The 14413-nt window shown below is 38.2% G+C and overlaps 2 protein-coding genes across 2 annotated transcripts; one reads left to right on the top strand and one right to left on the bottom strand.

Moving 5' to 3' along the window:
- Positions 1 to 5612: 5612 nt before the first annotated feature.
- LOC142340474 (uncharacterized) lies at positions 5613 to 11110 on the top strand. Its single transcript, XM_075391049.1, has 7 exons — positions 5613 to 5758; positions 6319 to 6665; positions 6798 to 9026; positions 9084 to 9245; positions 9329 to 9440; positions 10024 to 10353; positions 11035 to 11110. The coding sequence occupies exons 1-7, from the start codon at positions 5613 to 5615 to the stop codon at positions 11108 to 11110; spliced, it is 3402 nt and encodes a 1133-aa protein (XP_075247164.1).
- Positions 11111 to 13584: 2474 nt separating this feature from the next.
- On the bottom strand, positions 13585 to 14383 carry LOC142339580 (uncharacterized). Its single transcript, XM_075389721.1, has one exon. The coding sequence runs from the start codon at positions 14230 to 14232 to the stop codon at positions 13816 to 13818; it is 417 nt and encodes a 138-aa protein (XP_075245836.1). The 5' UTR covers positions 14233 to 14383; the 3' UTR covers positions 13585 to 13815.
- Positions 14384 to 14413: the final 30 nt, after the last annotated feature.

Genomic DNA, 14413 nt, shown 5'->3' with positions numbered 1-14413 from the left:
AATGACGTACAATTCAAAGAATTTTCATTGACTAAACAGAAAACTAGACCTAGAATGGACTATGAGTGAATTGAGAAAACCATTTTTTAAAAAATCAGATAAAAAATAAGAAAAAAACAGAAAATCAATGTCAAAACTCCACATGTGAACAAAAAAAACCACTAGCGAGAAATAAAAAGTTAATTCAAAAAAAACTAGGCCTAGAATGAGCTGTGAATGGATTGGGAAAACCATTTAAAAAAAAACCCGATCCAAAAAATCGAAAAAACAGTAAAAAATAAGAGTGAAATTGCCGCATGAGAACAAAAAACCACTACCGAGAAACCGAAGTTTTGTTCAAACACCGTTTTCTCACTGTACTTTAAAATTAGAGCGAGAAAAATTCACGCCGCAAAACCACTCGCTTTTTCGCTCCATTTCCTGTTTCGGCGTGACCAAAATCACTACTCCAATTTGACTTCAAAAATCATGAAAATGTGTGAACAGATCTTAAAAAAGACAGCGCCCCAATACTATTCAAATTCTTTGAATAGTAAAAATCCAATAGAAGGCCAATAATAGCCCCAGCTATCGCTGTGCGGCTATTAAAAACAACAGTTAATTGCCCAATAAAAATATAGAAAGTGTTCAAAATATGCAGACATAATTTTTTATTTTGTGGTGTGAGAGCAGTCGAGGGGGAGGGCTTTCGATGGGGGGGGGGGGGGGGGGGGGCATTGGGTAGTTGGGTGTCGAGGGGTAGCTTGGCGGATAGGTTTTCGGGGGTAGGTAGGGGTGGCAGATGGAGGTGGTGTTTTGTGCTTGTGTGTGTGTGTGGGGGGGGGGTAGATAGGTTGGTGTAGGTAGGTGGGGGGCTGTCTGTAGTTTGCACCGAGGAGGGACTGTTATGGGATCAAAACTTCTCAGCTACTTTTATAACCCAATATTCGAAAATGGACGTCGGCGTTCTAAAACAGAAAACAATCTTCAAAAAGAAAGGACAAAGTTCAAGTCATGAACAAACTTGCGTTAGCTAAAAAAAAAAACAGGAGTCGTGCAATAAAATCTTAACTAATCATACCTGAAGGAATAGCGAAAAACGCTTTAAAAAGCTATGCAGAAACATCATTTATAACTAACCATTCTCATCGACAAATTTAAAAGCACAGGCGCAAAACTGGGGGCTCATACAGAACCAGAAACGCCTTGACTTCTATATCAGTAGAAGAATCATTTGAAAGATATTTTCATCACTTTGAACTAGCATCGTTGAGGAATCCTTTTCAACGACAGAAGACTTGTCACCGAAGTCCCTTTAAAATCATCTACGATGCTCAGCTAGTTTTTATCACCACAAAAAATCACTTTCAACCCTTTCAATTTTTGAGAAACTGCACTTATAAACTGTACGCACTCCCTCAAATGAAACTCCTTAAATCAAACATAACTTAATGCAACAAAAAATGCAACAAAAAATCAAACATAATGCAACAAAAAATGACTTAGATAAACGGTTGGTATAGTCTCCAATAAAAAAGCATTGGCGAAAATCGATAAGCGTCTCAACTATTAACTTTTGTTGTCTACTGATATTATTTTGCATTCGCTAATTTGCGCTTAAAGGAACCATTTATCATTTTCCGCTTGCAAATGCTTTCAGCGCAATATTGAGAAGATCAAATTAGGGAAACAGGGGTATATATTGGAACAAAAACAAAAATGACCAGTATGCCTCTAATTCAAAACCAAAGCAACTATAACCTTTAAATTCTCAGGAAGATAAAACTAAAAAACATCAAATATATTATAAGAACTAATCAATCCTGGATCAAACCATCCATAAAAACAATATTCGGTCGCCCATTAGGACAACAAAACAAACAAACAGGACAGAAGGCCAACAGGATAAAAAATTGTTCAAATTCCAACGCCCCAATATCAAATTTCTGTATCAGCAAACAAAACTGACTAACGCCTGACGAATGGCTGGCGGTCACTCCACGTCTGATTTGCTTGGGGTTGCCTCTGGGGGTAAGTTCACTGTGGGCTTCAAATGACTTTATAAGATTTACAGATCACTATTAAGATTTAATGTGAAAAGTGAAACTAGCTTTAACACATTATTTCATAGAAATTTTTGCCGCCAGTTCTTGAGTTTAGCTGCTTAAAATTCTGAATGAGAGCACAATTTAGATCATGCGAAACCTAAAATTCAAAGACCTGAAAATAAAAAAAGAAATATTGTAGAGCAATTGACTAGACATCTCCAAAAACCACCCTATGTTGATTTAAAAACATGCAAAATATCATCATTTTTTAATTAAAAAAACATTTAATAAATGGCCAAACTGACTTAAACATGAGAAGAACCATGAATTAGACAAAACAAGTTAAATATAGCACTTCCTATGCTATATTTACGTAGCACTGACATAACTTGACTGCAACAAGGTAGAAGATTGGAAAGAAGTTTACTACGTAGTTCAGTTTCGGCGTATTATAAAAAAAACTAAAGAACAAAACCCCATTTTAAGGGCTGATATTAATATCCAACAGAAGTAAGTTAAAACGAAAAGACAGCTTTGAAATGCCGCACGGATATAGAACGCCCGATTAACCAAATTTTTGCACACTTACTTTTCTCATTCTCTCTCAGGAAAATGAATAAAAACCGTTTTCTTTGTTTTTCGCTCTTCATGTTTACTCGGCAAACTTGTAACTCCAGAGAGATATGTGCACCCAGAAGCCACACGAACCAGCTTTAATTGAACTCAATGAGATAACAAACAACAAAAATGAGGGCGCAAAAAAGCATAGTCTTCAGCTTGCAGAATAATTGCCGCACTGAAACCCCATGACCTCAATTAAATTAAAATGATAGGCTACAACAAGATTTAATGTATTTTTTTCAAAAAAAGGAGCAAATATGAAATTTTTTTTAAAAAGAGCAATTTTGATGAAAATCGTAGTTGCGATTAATGTTCTACAAATCCGAGTATAATTTGAATGGCGTTAAAACCAATCTGAATTAATCTGCAATCGCATAAATTTTTCGTGTAATTGGCATCAAATAGCAGGGTAGTTTAAACAGATCAAATCGCAGAGGAATTTAAATAAACGCTGCAGGGAATTAAGCCGTTTCTATTTTCATTTAGTTTTCAAACTTGACTGCGTATATATGTAAGATTACACTCATGAACAACAAACTGTTCATGAGTGTAACAACTATAGACTAGAATTGTTCCGAATGAGCGAAAATGTAGTTAGTCTATAACAGTCAGAAATAGTTTGAAAAAAAAAGATTTCTCCAAAATGTGAACCAAAACGGAAATCAGTCAAATGTTCACAAAATTTTGCACATCGTAATAACAATCTTTTTATTACATATTCTACTCTGGATGGGCTTTTCGATTGATACCACTCTCTACGATGAATATATCGATTGGCCAAAATTGACTGAACCAACAAACAGTTGAGCATTTAAATGCTCCCCCAATAAGGTGAGTCGGAACAATGAGAAAGTTGGTATTGGTATTCAGAAACAAAAAAATTTAGCCAGCCTGAAGAACATTTCTGAACTACAGTCACAAAAAAGCTAGACCAGAACAACAATCGAAAGTCACACCTCCAATCAGATCACGAAGGTAAGAGAAAGCTCAGTTGATAATAGGTATAAACACAGAATTGAGACAAACCGAAAAAATCATAGTTAAAGAAGCTCTAATTCAAAATTCTTCGGTGACCCGTTCAACAAGCACCCGTTACGGCTCTGATGTACACAGCGACCTGACACTTCAGCTTTACCAGCTTATCCCTTCTGTGACGAAAACCCAGATCAATCAAGCAAGCAGAAGAATATAACAAAATCGGCGAAGCAAAAAAAATGTGGATAAACACACGGTTTCAATAATTACCCCAGTAAATCAATTTCACATAAAATTTTCACAAACCTCGAGATAATTTAACAAAACTCAAGGGATCAGACAAAAAGCTGGTAACCTGAACAATCCTGGGCTCTTTGATATCTTCAATAACTGATTGAGTTTATGAGAAAACATTAAAATCAGCAACCCTGCTTTTATTAGAATAGCAACGCTCGCTTAGAGATAACACGGAGATTTACTGCTCAGTCTTTACCAATTAATCTAATTTCAAAATGTGTGATAGCTTACAAAACAAAACCTCTATCAATTACCCACTATTATTTTACTATTTTCGTGAACGATCTGTCATTAAAACAAATAGCTAATAAAATGGAATTATGCACAGTTTGAAAACAAGGGGGATTGGCATCGGCTGTGAGTCGCAGTCTTCCGACCTACAAAATAACAGTTTTTAATAGCTGCCATCAGCTTAACAAATGGCTAGTATTTAGGCTCTATTTTTCGACCCGATTATTTTTTGGGTTTTGGCAAATCTGCTGAACAAAAGTCAAAAGAAGAAAGAGACACTGTTTTTTTGTCCATGCGCGCGTTACTCTGAAGTAGCTCGAGAACAAGGAGTAAATTTTTTGCAAGGCAAGAAGAATGTTTTGTTCACGTGCGGCATTCTCTAATTTTTCCGTAGTAGAGATAGTTTCAAGTAGTTTTTCGTAATAGTTTGAAACGTTCTCCTCACGGCAACAACAAGAAAAATCTGCAATCGCTGTGCTTTGCGCAGTGTGTTTTCCGACCAACAAAATCACCATTTTTATCATGGTATGAGGGGAAACGTACGAGTGGAGAGAATCCAAATAAAATGATCAAAATAATTATTATAAATTTTCAGTATCTATAAACTTAATACTGGTCTGTTTAATGATTACCAAGCTTCTGGAGTCCTTCAATGAACACAAAATGAAAAACACAAAATGACAATAAAAAGAATTTCAATTAGGGCTTTGAAAATTTGTGGTGTCATAGATATCAAAGGCTCACCAACATACTTATAATCAGACCTATCATTGCTGATACTAATATAAATACACAAAAAAGTAGTAAACATAGCCGACAGAATGCCGGAAAATAGCCGCAGTGGATGTGCTTGATGACATCGGGATTGAAACAAAAAAAAAAGACAAATTGACCGAATTTTTCTGTTTTTTTTTTCAGTGCTTCTCAAAGTACTTACTCAAAGTATTCTAATTTAGCGTGCAGTTTTGGTTAGATTCTAAAACTACACTTAATTCAGGTTCTAAACTGAAACCTAATAAGATTAATACTAATGTCAGCTAGCAAACACAATGACCTTCAATGCAATCCGAGCAAGATGAGGAACTAAGCCAACATAGCATCTCCGATGCTATGAGGAACTCAGCCAACATCAAGTTACCAAAACTCAATCTGCCAGTTTTTTCGGGTAATTATATGGAATGGACTTCGTTCTTTGATTTGTTTAAAGGAGCAGTCATCGACAACAGTTCTCTTCAAGGAAGTCAGAAGTTGCAGTATCTGAAAGCATCTGTAAAAGGTGATGCCGCCAAACTGCTTGCCTCGATACCAGTTACCGATCACAACTTCGACATTGCTATGAATACTCTGATAAACAGATAAGAGAACAAGAGGATCATCATTCGCACACACCTGCATTCAATTGTTTCGTATCGATCACTGACAACCGATAATGCCAGAGACTTAAGAAATTTAAATGAAGCAATGGACGAACATCGACTTGCCTTGCAGAATTTGGGAGAATCAGTCAACAGTCAAGACGTCTTTTTTGTTTACTTGATCAGTGAGAAGCTGCCTACAGAGACAAGAAAACAATGGGAGCTGTCTTCAAAAGGCAAGGAACCTCAAAGGTATGCAGAGCTCAGACTTTTCTTAGAGGAACGCGCACAAGCACTCGAGGCAACAGCGCCAAATGGAGTAGGAGCGACAAAAACTCAAATGAAAGGGAACCAACGACATTTGCACACACATTTGGCGACTTCCGAGCAACAATGCGAATGTTGTGAAGAAACGCACAAAATTTTTAAATGCGGAAAGTTCAAGAACCTTTCAGTAAGGGAACGTGCAGAGCTGATAAAGGTTTGAAAACTCTGTTTCAATTGTCTGCGACCGGGACACAGATCAGAAAATTGTGATGGATCGAAATGCAAGTAATTAGTAGAAAGCATCATACTCTTCTTCATCATGAAAACATTCACAACAGAAACACCGATCAGCAAACAACTAGCGGAACAACCAGCACTCAAGCAAATGACAAACAGAAGAACAACGCTATAACAACAACAGCAATTGCAAAATCTAAGGATGAAAACAAATTCACAGGAGCTATGACTCAACGCACTTCAGAAGAAGTCTTTCTTCAAACCGCAATTGTTTCCGTTAATGTTCACGACGAGACAATTTTACTTAGGGCACTTCTAGACTCAGCTTCACAAAACAACCTCATAACTGAATCAGCAGTACAAAGGTTACAATTGAAGAAGAAAAGCAGCAACACAAAAGTTTTTGGACTAGGTGGGACGGTTCAAGACAACAAAGGTCGCGTGGATCTTCTTATCTCATCAAGGAACAGATTGTCCACTGTCAAAATTAGTGCGTCAATTTTGACAAAAATGACTGATAATCTGCCATCACGGTTCATTGACACCAGCCAATGGGAAACAGTAAAGGAGTTGGAGCTTGCTGACCCAGACTTCAACAAGCCGTCATCAATTGACCTCTTGATCGGAGCATCCCATTATGAAGATATAATGATTGGCAAAAATCGACTAAAGGAGCCTAACTGTTGAATAACATATAGGCTATCAATGTTCGGTTGGGTCGTTATTGGAAGGGAACAGACAGACAAAACCTATACAAACGATCTACAGACTTTCTTTGTTTCTTCAGAGCCAGAAAATTTGCAGCGTTTTTGGGAAATAGAAGAAGTTCCAGCAGCGCAGCTTTGGACAGCCGAAGAAAAACGCTGCGATGATCACTTCAAGGAAACAACTAGAAGAAGCCCTGAAGGTCGCTTCACAGTGAAACTTCCCTTCAAGAACGAGACAAAAGCATTGGGAGATTCACTTCAACAAGCCCGAAAACGACTCCACAGTCTTCTATTCAGACTGGAGAGACAACCCGACCTTTATAAGAGATACGCAGAATTCATTGGAGAGTTCTTTCATCTCAAACACATGGAGAAAGTTCCAACATCAGAACTTGTCAAGCCTGTTGAAAACTGCTACTATCTTTGTCATCATTGTGTGTTCAAGGAGTCAAGCACTACCACCAAGCTGAGGGTCGTTTTCGACGGATCCGCAAAAACAACAACAGGAATATCTCTTAACGACAGATTCATGGTTGGACCAAAAATTCTGAAAGACCTTTTCAGCATTCTTGTTCGATTTCGACTACACCAAGTAGCACATTCTGCTGATATTGCAAAAATGTACAGGCAAGTGGAATTGGACAAAGAAGACAAAGATTATCACCGATTATTGTGGAAAGATCCAAATTCAGAGGCGATTGAAACCTTTCGTATGACTCGGGTAACAAACGGCATTGCTTCTTCGTCTTTTCATTCAATTCGACCACTGCAAGTTCTTGCCGAAGAAACAACAAACAATAAACTTCGTTTGTCACTAACAACTGATATGTATGTGGATGATCTACTTACAGGATGCGAAGATTCGAAAGCTGCAGAGAAGCTCCAGGACGCCATTATTACGCTTCTTGCTTCAGCAGGTTTTGATATAAGGAAATGGGTATCTAGCGACTCAAAACTTGTATCAAGACTAGCTGCCACTTTCAGAGAAACGGAAGACGAGAAGATAATTGAAAGCGAAGACTATGCCATTAAGACGCTTGGGATAAGGTGGAATCCAAATCCTGATCAATTTGGTTTCACAGTAAAACTTGACAAGGGAGCTCCGTTTACTAAACGGCAAATCCTCTCAGAAGTTTCACGTTTATTTGACCCACTCGGATGGCTATCACCAACGACTATTCAACATAAATCCTTTGTTCAACTGTTGTGGATGGACAAACTTAGCTGGGATCAACCTTTATCAGACCCAATTGTACAGCAGTACCTGCGACTTCGAGCACAACTGAAGGATCTTGAAAAAATTAAGTCTTCAACGGTTCTCAAGCCAGCCACAAAATCAGATTTGCAGTTGCACGTCTTTTGCGACGCTTCTACTACAGCTTATGCTGCTGTCGTTTTCATCAGACAGGAGACAGACAATTTCATTGAAACAAAAATGCTTACAGCAAAGACGAGAGTTGCACCAATTAAATCAGTTTGTGTGCCAAGGTTGGAACTTTGTGCTGCCCTGCTAGGAGCTAAGCTTGTTGAGGCAGTGACAAATGCTATTAGCAATGAACGGTTTCCAACTCCGAAGGTTTTTGCGTGGTCAGATTCTACGGTTACAATTGCCTGGCTGCGAGATTATCAGAGGAAATGGAAAACATTTGTCGCCAACCGAGTAGCGAAAATACAAGAAATTATTCCAGCTGGTAGTTGGAAACATGTTCCAACAGAAGATAATCCAGCGGATTGTGCTTCAAGAGGATTAGCAGCAGCTGATTTATTGGACCATAAGCTTTGTTGGAATGGACCAGAGTGGTTGCGGCAACCTGAAAACGCCTGGCCTTCACTTGACATTTTGTCACTTGCAGGAGAAGAGACCGAAAAAGAAGTAAAAGTACAATCTGAAAACGTGACAATGATTTCATCAAAATTAGATAACGCAACTTTATTGATGATAAATCGGCATTCCTCAATACACAAAGTTAAAAGGATGTTTACGTATGTCCAAAGGTTCATCAGCAGTATTAAGAGAAGAATTCAATCTTCAAAAGTGAAACACCGGACAACAAAAATGTCGGAACGCTTAAAAGCATGCTCTTCAACGCCAAAGGAAACGACTGATAGGAATGAGTCTACGTCTCAACCCATGATCCGGACTTATAATTCAGTCTCCTTACAAGGGAAAGATTTATACGAAGGAAGACTTCAACTGTACAGCTTCATACAGCGAAACTTTCTTCATGAATACAAGATCATCAGGAATCAGCCCACTGACGATGCAAGCAACAGCAGCAGAGATGCGACACAACAAGACATTCAGCAAGGTAACAAATTCACTGGACCATAGGGGTTTGGTGGTATATGTAGGGCCGGGGGCCCAGGTAGTCTTGTCAGCACCGGGGGCGCAGGTGAAAATGCGAGCTCAGTTTCTACTGCCAATTCCTTAGGTATAGGTACGGCCGGGGGTCCAGGTAGTCATGTCAGCGCCGGGGGCGCAGGTGAAAATGCGAGCTCAGTTTCCGCTGCCAATTCCTTAGGTACAGGTAGGGCCGGGGCCCAGGTAGTCATGTCAGCGCCGGGGGCGCAGGTGAAAATGCGAGCTCAGTTTCTACTGCCAATTCCTTAGGTACAGGTAGGGCCGGGGGCCCAGGTAGTCTTGTCAGCACCGAGGGCGTACGTGAAAATGCGCGCTCAGTTTCCTCTGCCAATTCCTTAGGTACAGGTAGGGCCGAGACCCAGTTAGTAATGTCAGCGCCGGGGGCGCATGTGAAAATGCGAGCTCAGTATCTACGAATTCCTTGGGTATAGGTAGGGCCGGGGGCCCAGGATGTCTTGTCAGCGTAGATGGTGTCGGGGTCTCAAAGGATGATGTCAGCCATGGTATAGATTGGGCCGGGGGCCCTGGGGATCAACTGTACATGCTGTCTACCGGGAATACAGGCAATTCTAGCGAAACAGTACATCAATTCAACAAAGACGAAACCAGAGAAAAAAATGTTTTGTTAACGCCTATGGAGCAGCCACTAAGGGGAGACATAGAAGACAAAAATTTCCTAGAAGCAGCAGTCTCAACAGCCTTTCAACATTTTTTGATGAAGAAAATAAAGTGATTCGAGTTGGGGGACGCCTAGCCAATTCACCTTACACAATAGACCGAAAATTTCCAGTTCTTATTCCAAGAAAATCACCGATCACTGAAATGCTTTTTCGAGAAGCACACGAAAAAAATCTTCACGGCGGACCACAATTGACGTTATACACGCTTCGACGAACTATTTGGATACCTGGAGGGCTTTCTGTAGTGAAGGGTGTCTTATACAGATGCAAGCCATGTATCCGATTTGATGCCAAATTGTTACAGCCTCAGATGGGAGATCTACCTCGAGAACGAGTAGTGCCGTCATTTGCGTTCAGTCACTGCGGACTCGACTATTGTGGACCGTTCTACACAAAAACTGGAACTCGAACGCTTTTGAAAACATACATTGCAATTTTCATTTGCTTCAGTACGAAGGCAGTTCACATAGAGCCAGTTATGTCTCTGACCAAGGACGACTGTCTTGCAGCCATTAAACGATTTGTATCTCGTCGAGGTATTCCTGACGAAATATACAGCGACAACTCAACAACTTTCATTGGGACCAAGGGAGAGTGAGAGTTTCGACAAGCCTTAGCTACTCACGAGTTCGAAGCTTTGATATCAACATTCGGCAAGAACAATATTACTTGGCTTGTTATTCCGCCGAGAACACCAAATTTTGGAGGACTATGGGAGGCCGCTGTCAAATCCTTGAAACGCCACATGTACCGCAGCATTGGAAAAACAAAACTGTTTTTTGAAGACTTCACAACACTGTTGGCACAAATTGAAGCAATCTTAAATTCACGGCCTATTACCTCCGTTTCAAATGATCCCAATGATGCCTTAGCACTTACACCAGGACACTTTTTAATAGGACGACCAATCACAGAATTGCCTGAACCAAAAACAACAGGAAAAGAAACAATTTCCCTGACACGACAGAAGAAGAGGATGGAACATCTTATCAGGGACTTTTGGAAGAAGTGGTCAGCAGAATATTTGTCAAATTTACAATAACGGAAAAAATGGCAAACGGGACAAACAAATATTGACATCAATGATGTAGTAATAATCAAGGAAGAGAACACGCCACCCACTCTGTGGCCAATGGGACGAATAACAAAGGTCTTTGATGGAAATGATAAAATAGTTCGAGTTGTTGAATTGAAGACATCATCTGGACTATTTATACGGCCAGTCAACAAGCTTGTCTTGTTAATGAAAAACGATAATGACATGCCGCCATTAAGATCTGACAAGGAAGATGACACAGATGAGAATGAACAACAGAGGATGCAGACGAGGAATGACATCAAGGAAATGTAAATTACAACTGTACAAAACTGACAAACAAGAACTGATTGAATTTAAGAAAGTATCAATAAACTTGTGATGGGTTGCTGAAAAAACTATTTAACGCAATTGACCACTTAACCAGAAAGCCAGTTTCAATAATATATTAATAAAGTTGAACCAGTTCAAGGAGGCCGGTATGTTACGATTTACAATAGCCTTTGATACAATGACCTTCAATGCAATCCGAGCAAGATGAGGAAAACAATGATAATTAACCACGTGCTGAAACCAAATATTCATAATTTCAAACGATATTATCACATTCACTTGTTCTTTTCGAGCTTGAGATTCTTAAGCATAAAGCGTTATAATAAAGCATTTCTAAGCAAGTGATTCAATTAATGTTGCACCGCAACAATAACCTAATTCTCAACGACTTAATGACAGGGCTCTATCGGTTTATCCCGACTCTTTGATTTTGCTCTTTTGACTTTGACATTATTCACCACATTGCGTAATTCAATGCTTGACAGAATTTAAAATCAATTCAGTTGCAACAGTGAGTGAAGTAAGTCAGAAGTCAAACGGGAAAATTGTGACTTATGTAAAACGTTTCGCAATTTTTTTCACACTTTTATCACAATTTTTTTCTCTTGTAGTCAGCTGAAGCTATAAAAAGAGTCGCTTAATTGTAATTAGACAATCTCAACAGACGATATCCGTCAATAGTGTGGCTAAGTGAACAGAAAAAAAGAACACAGACACGGGCAAAATCAACAGACCACTGACTTTCAATTAGTATAAAAATGAAAAATAAAAGTAAGAACCTCATAAAAATTTCTTGTGTCCTGCTACGATTTGAGACCTCTAAATTAATTAATGTTACTATGCGAAAAACAACAAAAACAGCAATTACTGCAAACTCTAACTTCATTAAAAATTAATGACAAAAACTAGTATCAAAGTCAAAAATTTTTAGGTATAGTTTTTTAAAAACTTTTCAACTGAAACACTTAAACGGATATACATATGACTCATTAGAAAGTCACTATTAAGCAGTTATAAACCTGTCACTATTAAGCCCCAACAAGAGAAATGAATAACGGGCCAGCTAGAACAACAAAAGGGCCACAACTACGGACCAAACTAAAATTTCGCGAACATTTTATGAAACCAAATGTAAAAGTCCTAAAATACATTAGCTATCAGTTTAAACACTCAAAATTAATATACGAATTCTAAATTGCAAATCCATAAGACTTTCAAGTTGCAAATCTAGGGAAAAGAAGGCCAAAAATAGCAATAATTACGAGCGAAACAAAAAAATTGTAGAAAAGAGTGTTAAAGTCAAAGGCAATTGGTCAACCATTTTTTTCTTTTTCAAAAATACTCTAGAATATTTTTTTCAGAAAACGGATGTTCAGAAATCATGTTCTTTTAGAATGATTTCATCTCAAAAGATCAATAATATAAAACAAATCAATAAGCCTCAATTTCTCCTAGAGAATCAAGAAAAATTTGAAAAGTCTCTTTAAAAGACCGACTTAGTTTTCGATGAGGTCATCAATGGTACAATTTTGCATGTTTGCGCCAAAATATCAGTCGGTCAAAATTGAATGAAAACAATCAGTGAAGGTTAAAATTTGAGTATTGGAAAGATAATTAAATTAGGTCAGTGTCGCCGCATTTTGTGGCTTCTACAGTTTTGCCTAATTTTTGTTTTATTGATAAGACATATCATATCTCACTGTACATTAAGGAAAGCTGAGATGGAATAACACTTTATGGCAAACTTCAAAAAAAAACTTAGCAATTTTTGTTCGTCATATTATTCATTTTTCTCCAATACTGTTCGGTAAAACATTGAGTACTTTCCAACAATCTATTCGTCAAGCATCTTTCTTAGCTATGGGGTAAAAAGTTTTCATGGATCCACTGATTGATGAATGTTTTTATTCATACAAAAACTGAAAAAATTAGCGAAGCTACAACAGTCCTTTCATTTTTTATACATTTCTAACTTTCATTTAAATTAAATTTAAGTATTCAGTTTAGTGGGTTAATATTTTCGAGGCTAATAAGCCTAGACATGTGAGCATTTTTGAGCTCTAATCCACATTTGTTTCTTCGAGTAACATTAGAAACAAGCTAGCCATAGAGAATTTAGCTATCACAGACGCTAAGCCAATGTTAACGATCTCTTGTTTCATCAAAAAAGAGGACCTCCAGAACAGGATACCAGTCCAACATCTTAATCATTGAGTTACAATGGTGTCTTCTCTTTAAAGCTCACAATGGCTTTTATCTTACCAACAAACTTAATTTCAGAAAGAGAGCAACTTCGTTCACTAAAAAATTAGGAACTCAGCGTGAAAAAGACACTCAAGAAGTTTAAAAAATGTTTTAGGAGAAAAGCGCAAAAACGTTCAAGCAAAAATTGTGCACTTTAAAAGACTCACGTTTACAATAATTGCTTATCTTCGTTCGAGGGCAATTAATAAAACCACAATTTAAATTTTTTAATTATCAACAAAACTCTCCTATATGATCTCTTTAACCAAAGCAGTATTTCCAAGCCTCATTTATAACTCATAGCCCATTTATAAATATAAATCTCAGATTTGTAAAGTACATCTCTCTGGATCTAAAAGCTAGTCCTTCATAGCTTAGTCCTTCTTAACTAAGACCTGCACTAATCTGACAGTCTCTGAGCTCAACTTGGATTGTTGTGAACCTCAATGTTGATGACCTCGGATTCTTCTAGCAAGTTGCAAATCTCTCACCATAATGGTAACTCTCTTGGCGTGAATGGCACACAAATTCGTATCTTCGAACAAGCTCACCATATAACTCTCTGCCGCTTCTTGCAATGCAAAAATTGCCTGGCTTTGAAACTTCAAATCCGGCTTGTAATTCTGAGCAATCTCTCTGACCAATCTTTGAAATGGGAGCTTTCGGATCAACAGCTCCGTGCTTTTTTGGTACTTTCTGATCTCTCTCAAAGCTACGGTTCCTGGCCTGTATCTGTGGGGTTTCTTAATTCCTCCGTGCATACCCAAAGGGGCCATCTTTCTCGCTGCTTTTGTAGCCAGAGTCTTTCTGGGAGCTTTACCACCTGTGGTCTTTCTAGCTGTCTGCTTAGTTCTGGCCATTTTTCAAGACTTCGATTCAAAGAGTTGACAAAAATTCAAACAAAAAGCGCGTTTCAGCACCAAATCAAAGTTCTGAAAAACTTCATATAACTCAGCTCCAAATCGTAAAACTTTCTGACTTCTGATTTATCGAAAAAAGGGGTTAGATAGTTAGCTTGCAATGAAATCAAGCTGAATTAAA

The sequence above is a fragment of the Convolutriloba macropyga genome, chromosome 5, assembly GCF_964194025.1.
Source record: "Convolutriloba macropyga chromosome 5, txConMacr16.3, whole genome shotgun sequence".
Classification (NCBI taxonomy): domain Eukaryota; kingdom Metazoa; phylum Xenacoelomorpha; order Acoela; family Convolutidae; genus Convolutriloba; species Convolutriloba macropyga.
The sequence above is the reverse complement of the archived record's forward strand: the minus strand, read 5'-3'. Positions and strand labels throughout refer to the sequence as shown.

Bases quoted from the DNA above. Each gene is read 5' to 3' on its own strand.
- LOC142339580 (XM_075389721.1), bottom strand. From the start codon at position 14,232: ATGGCCAGAACTAAGCAGACAGCTAGAAAGACCACAGGTGGTAAAGCT.
- LOC142340474 (XM_075391049.1), top strand. From the start codon at position 5,613: ATGGACGAACATCGACTTGCCTTGCAGAATTTGGGAGAATCAGTCAAC. The intron at 6,666-6,797 runs GCAAAAATCGAC...TTGTTTCTTCAG, and splicing joins TTATGAAGATATAATGATTG to AGCCAGAAAATTTGCAGCGT. The intron at 9,441-10,023 runs GTTAGTAATGTC...TGTCTTATACAG, and splicing joins ACAGGTAGGGCCGAGACCCA to ATGCAAGCCATGTATCCGAT.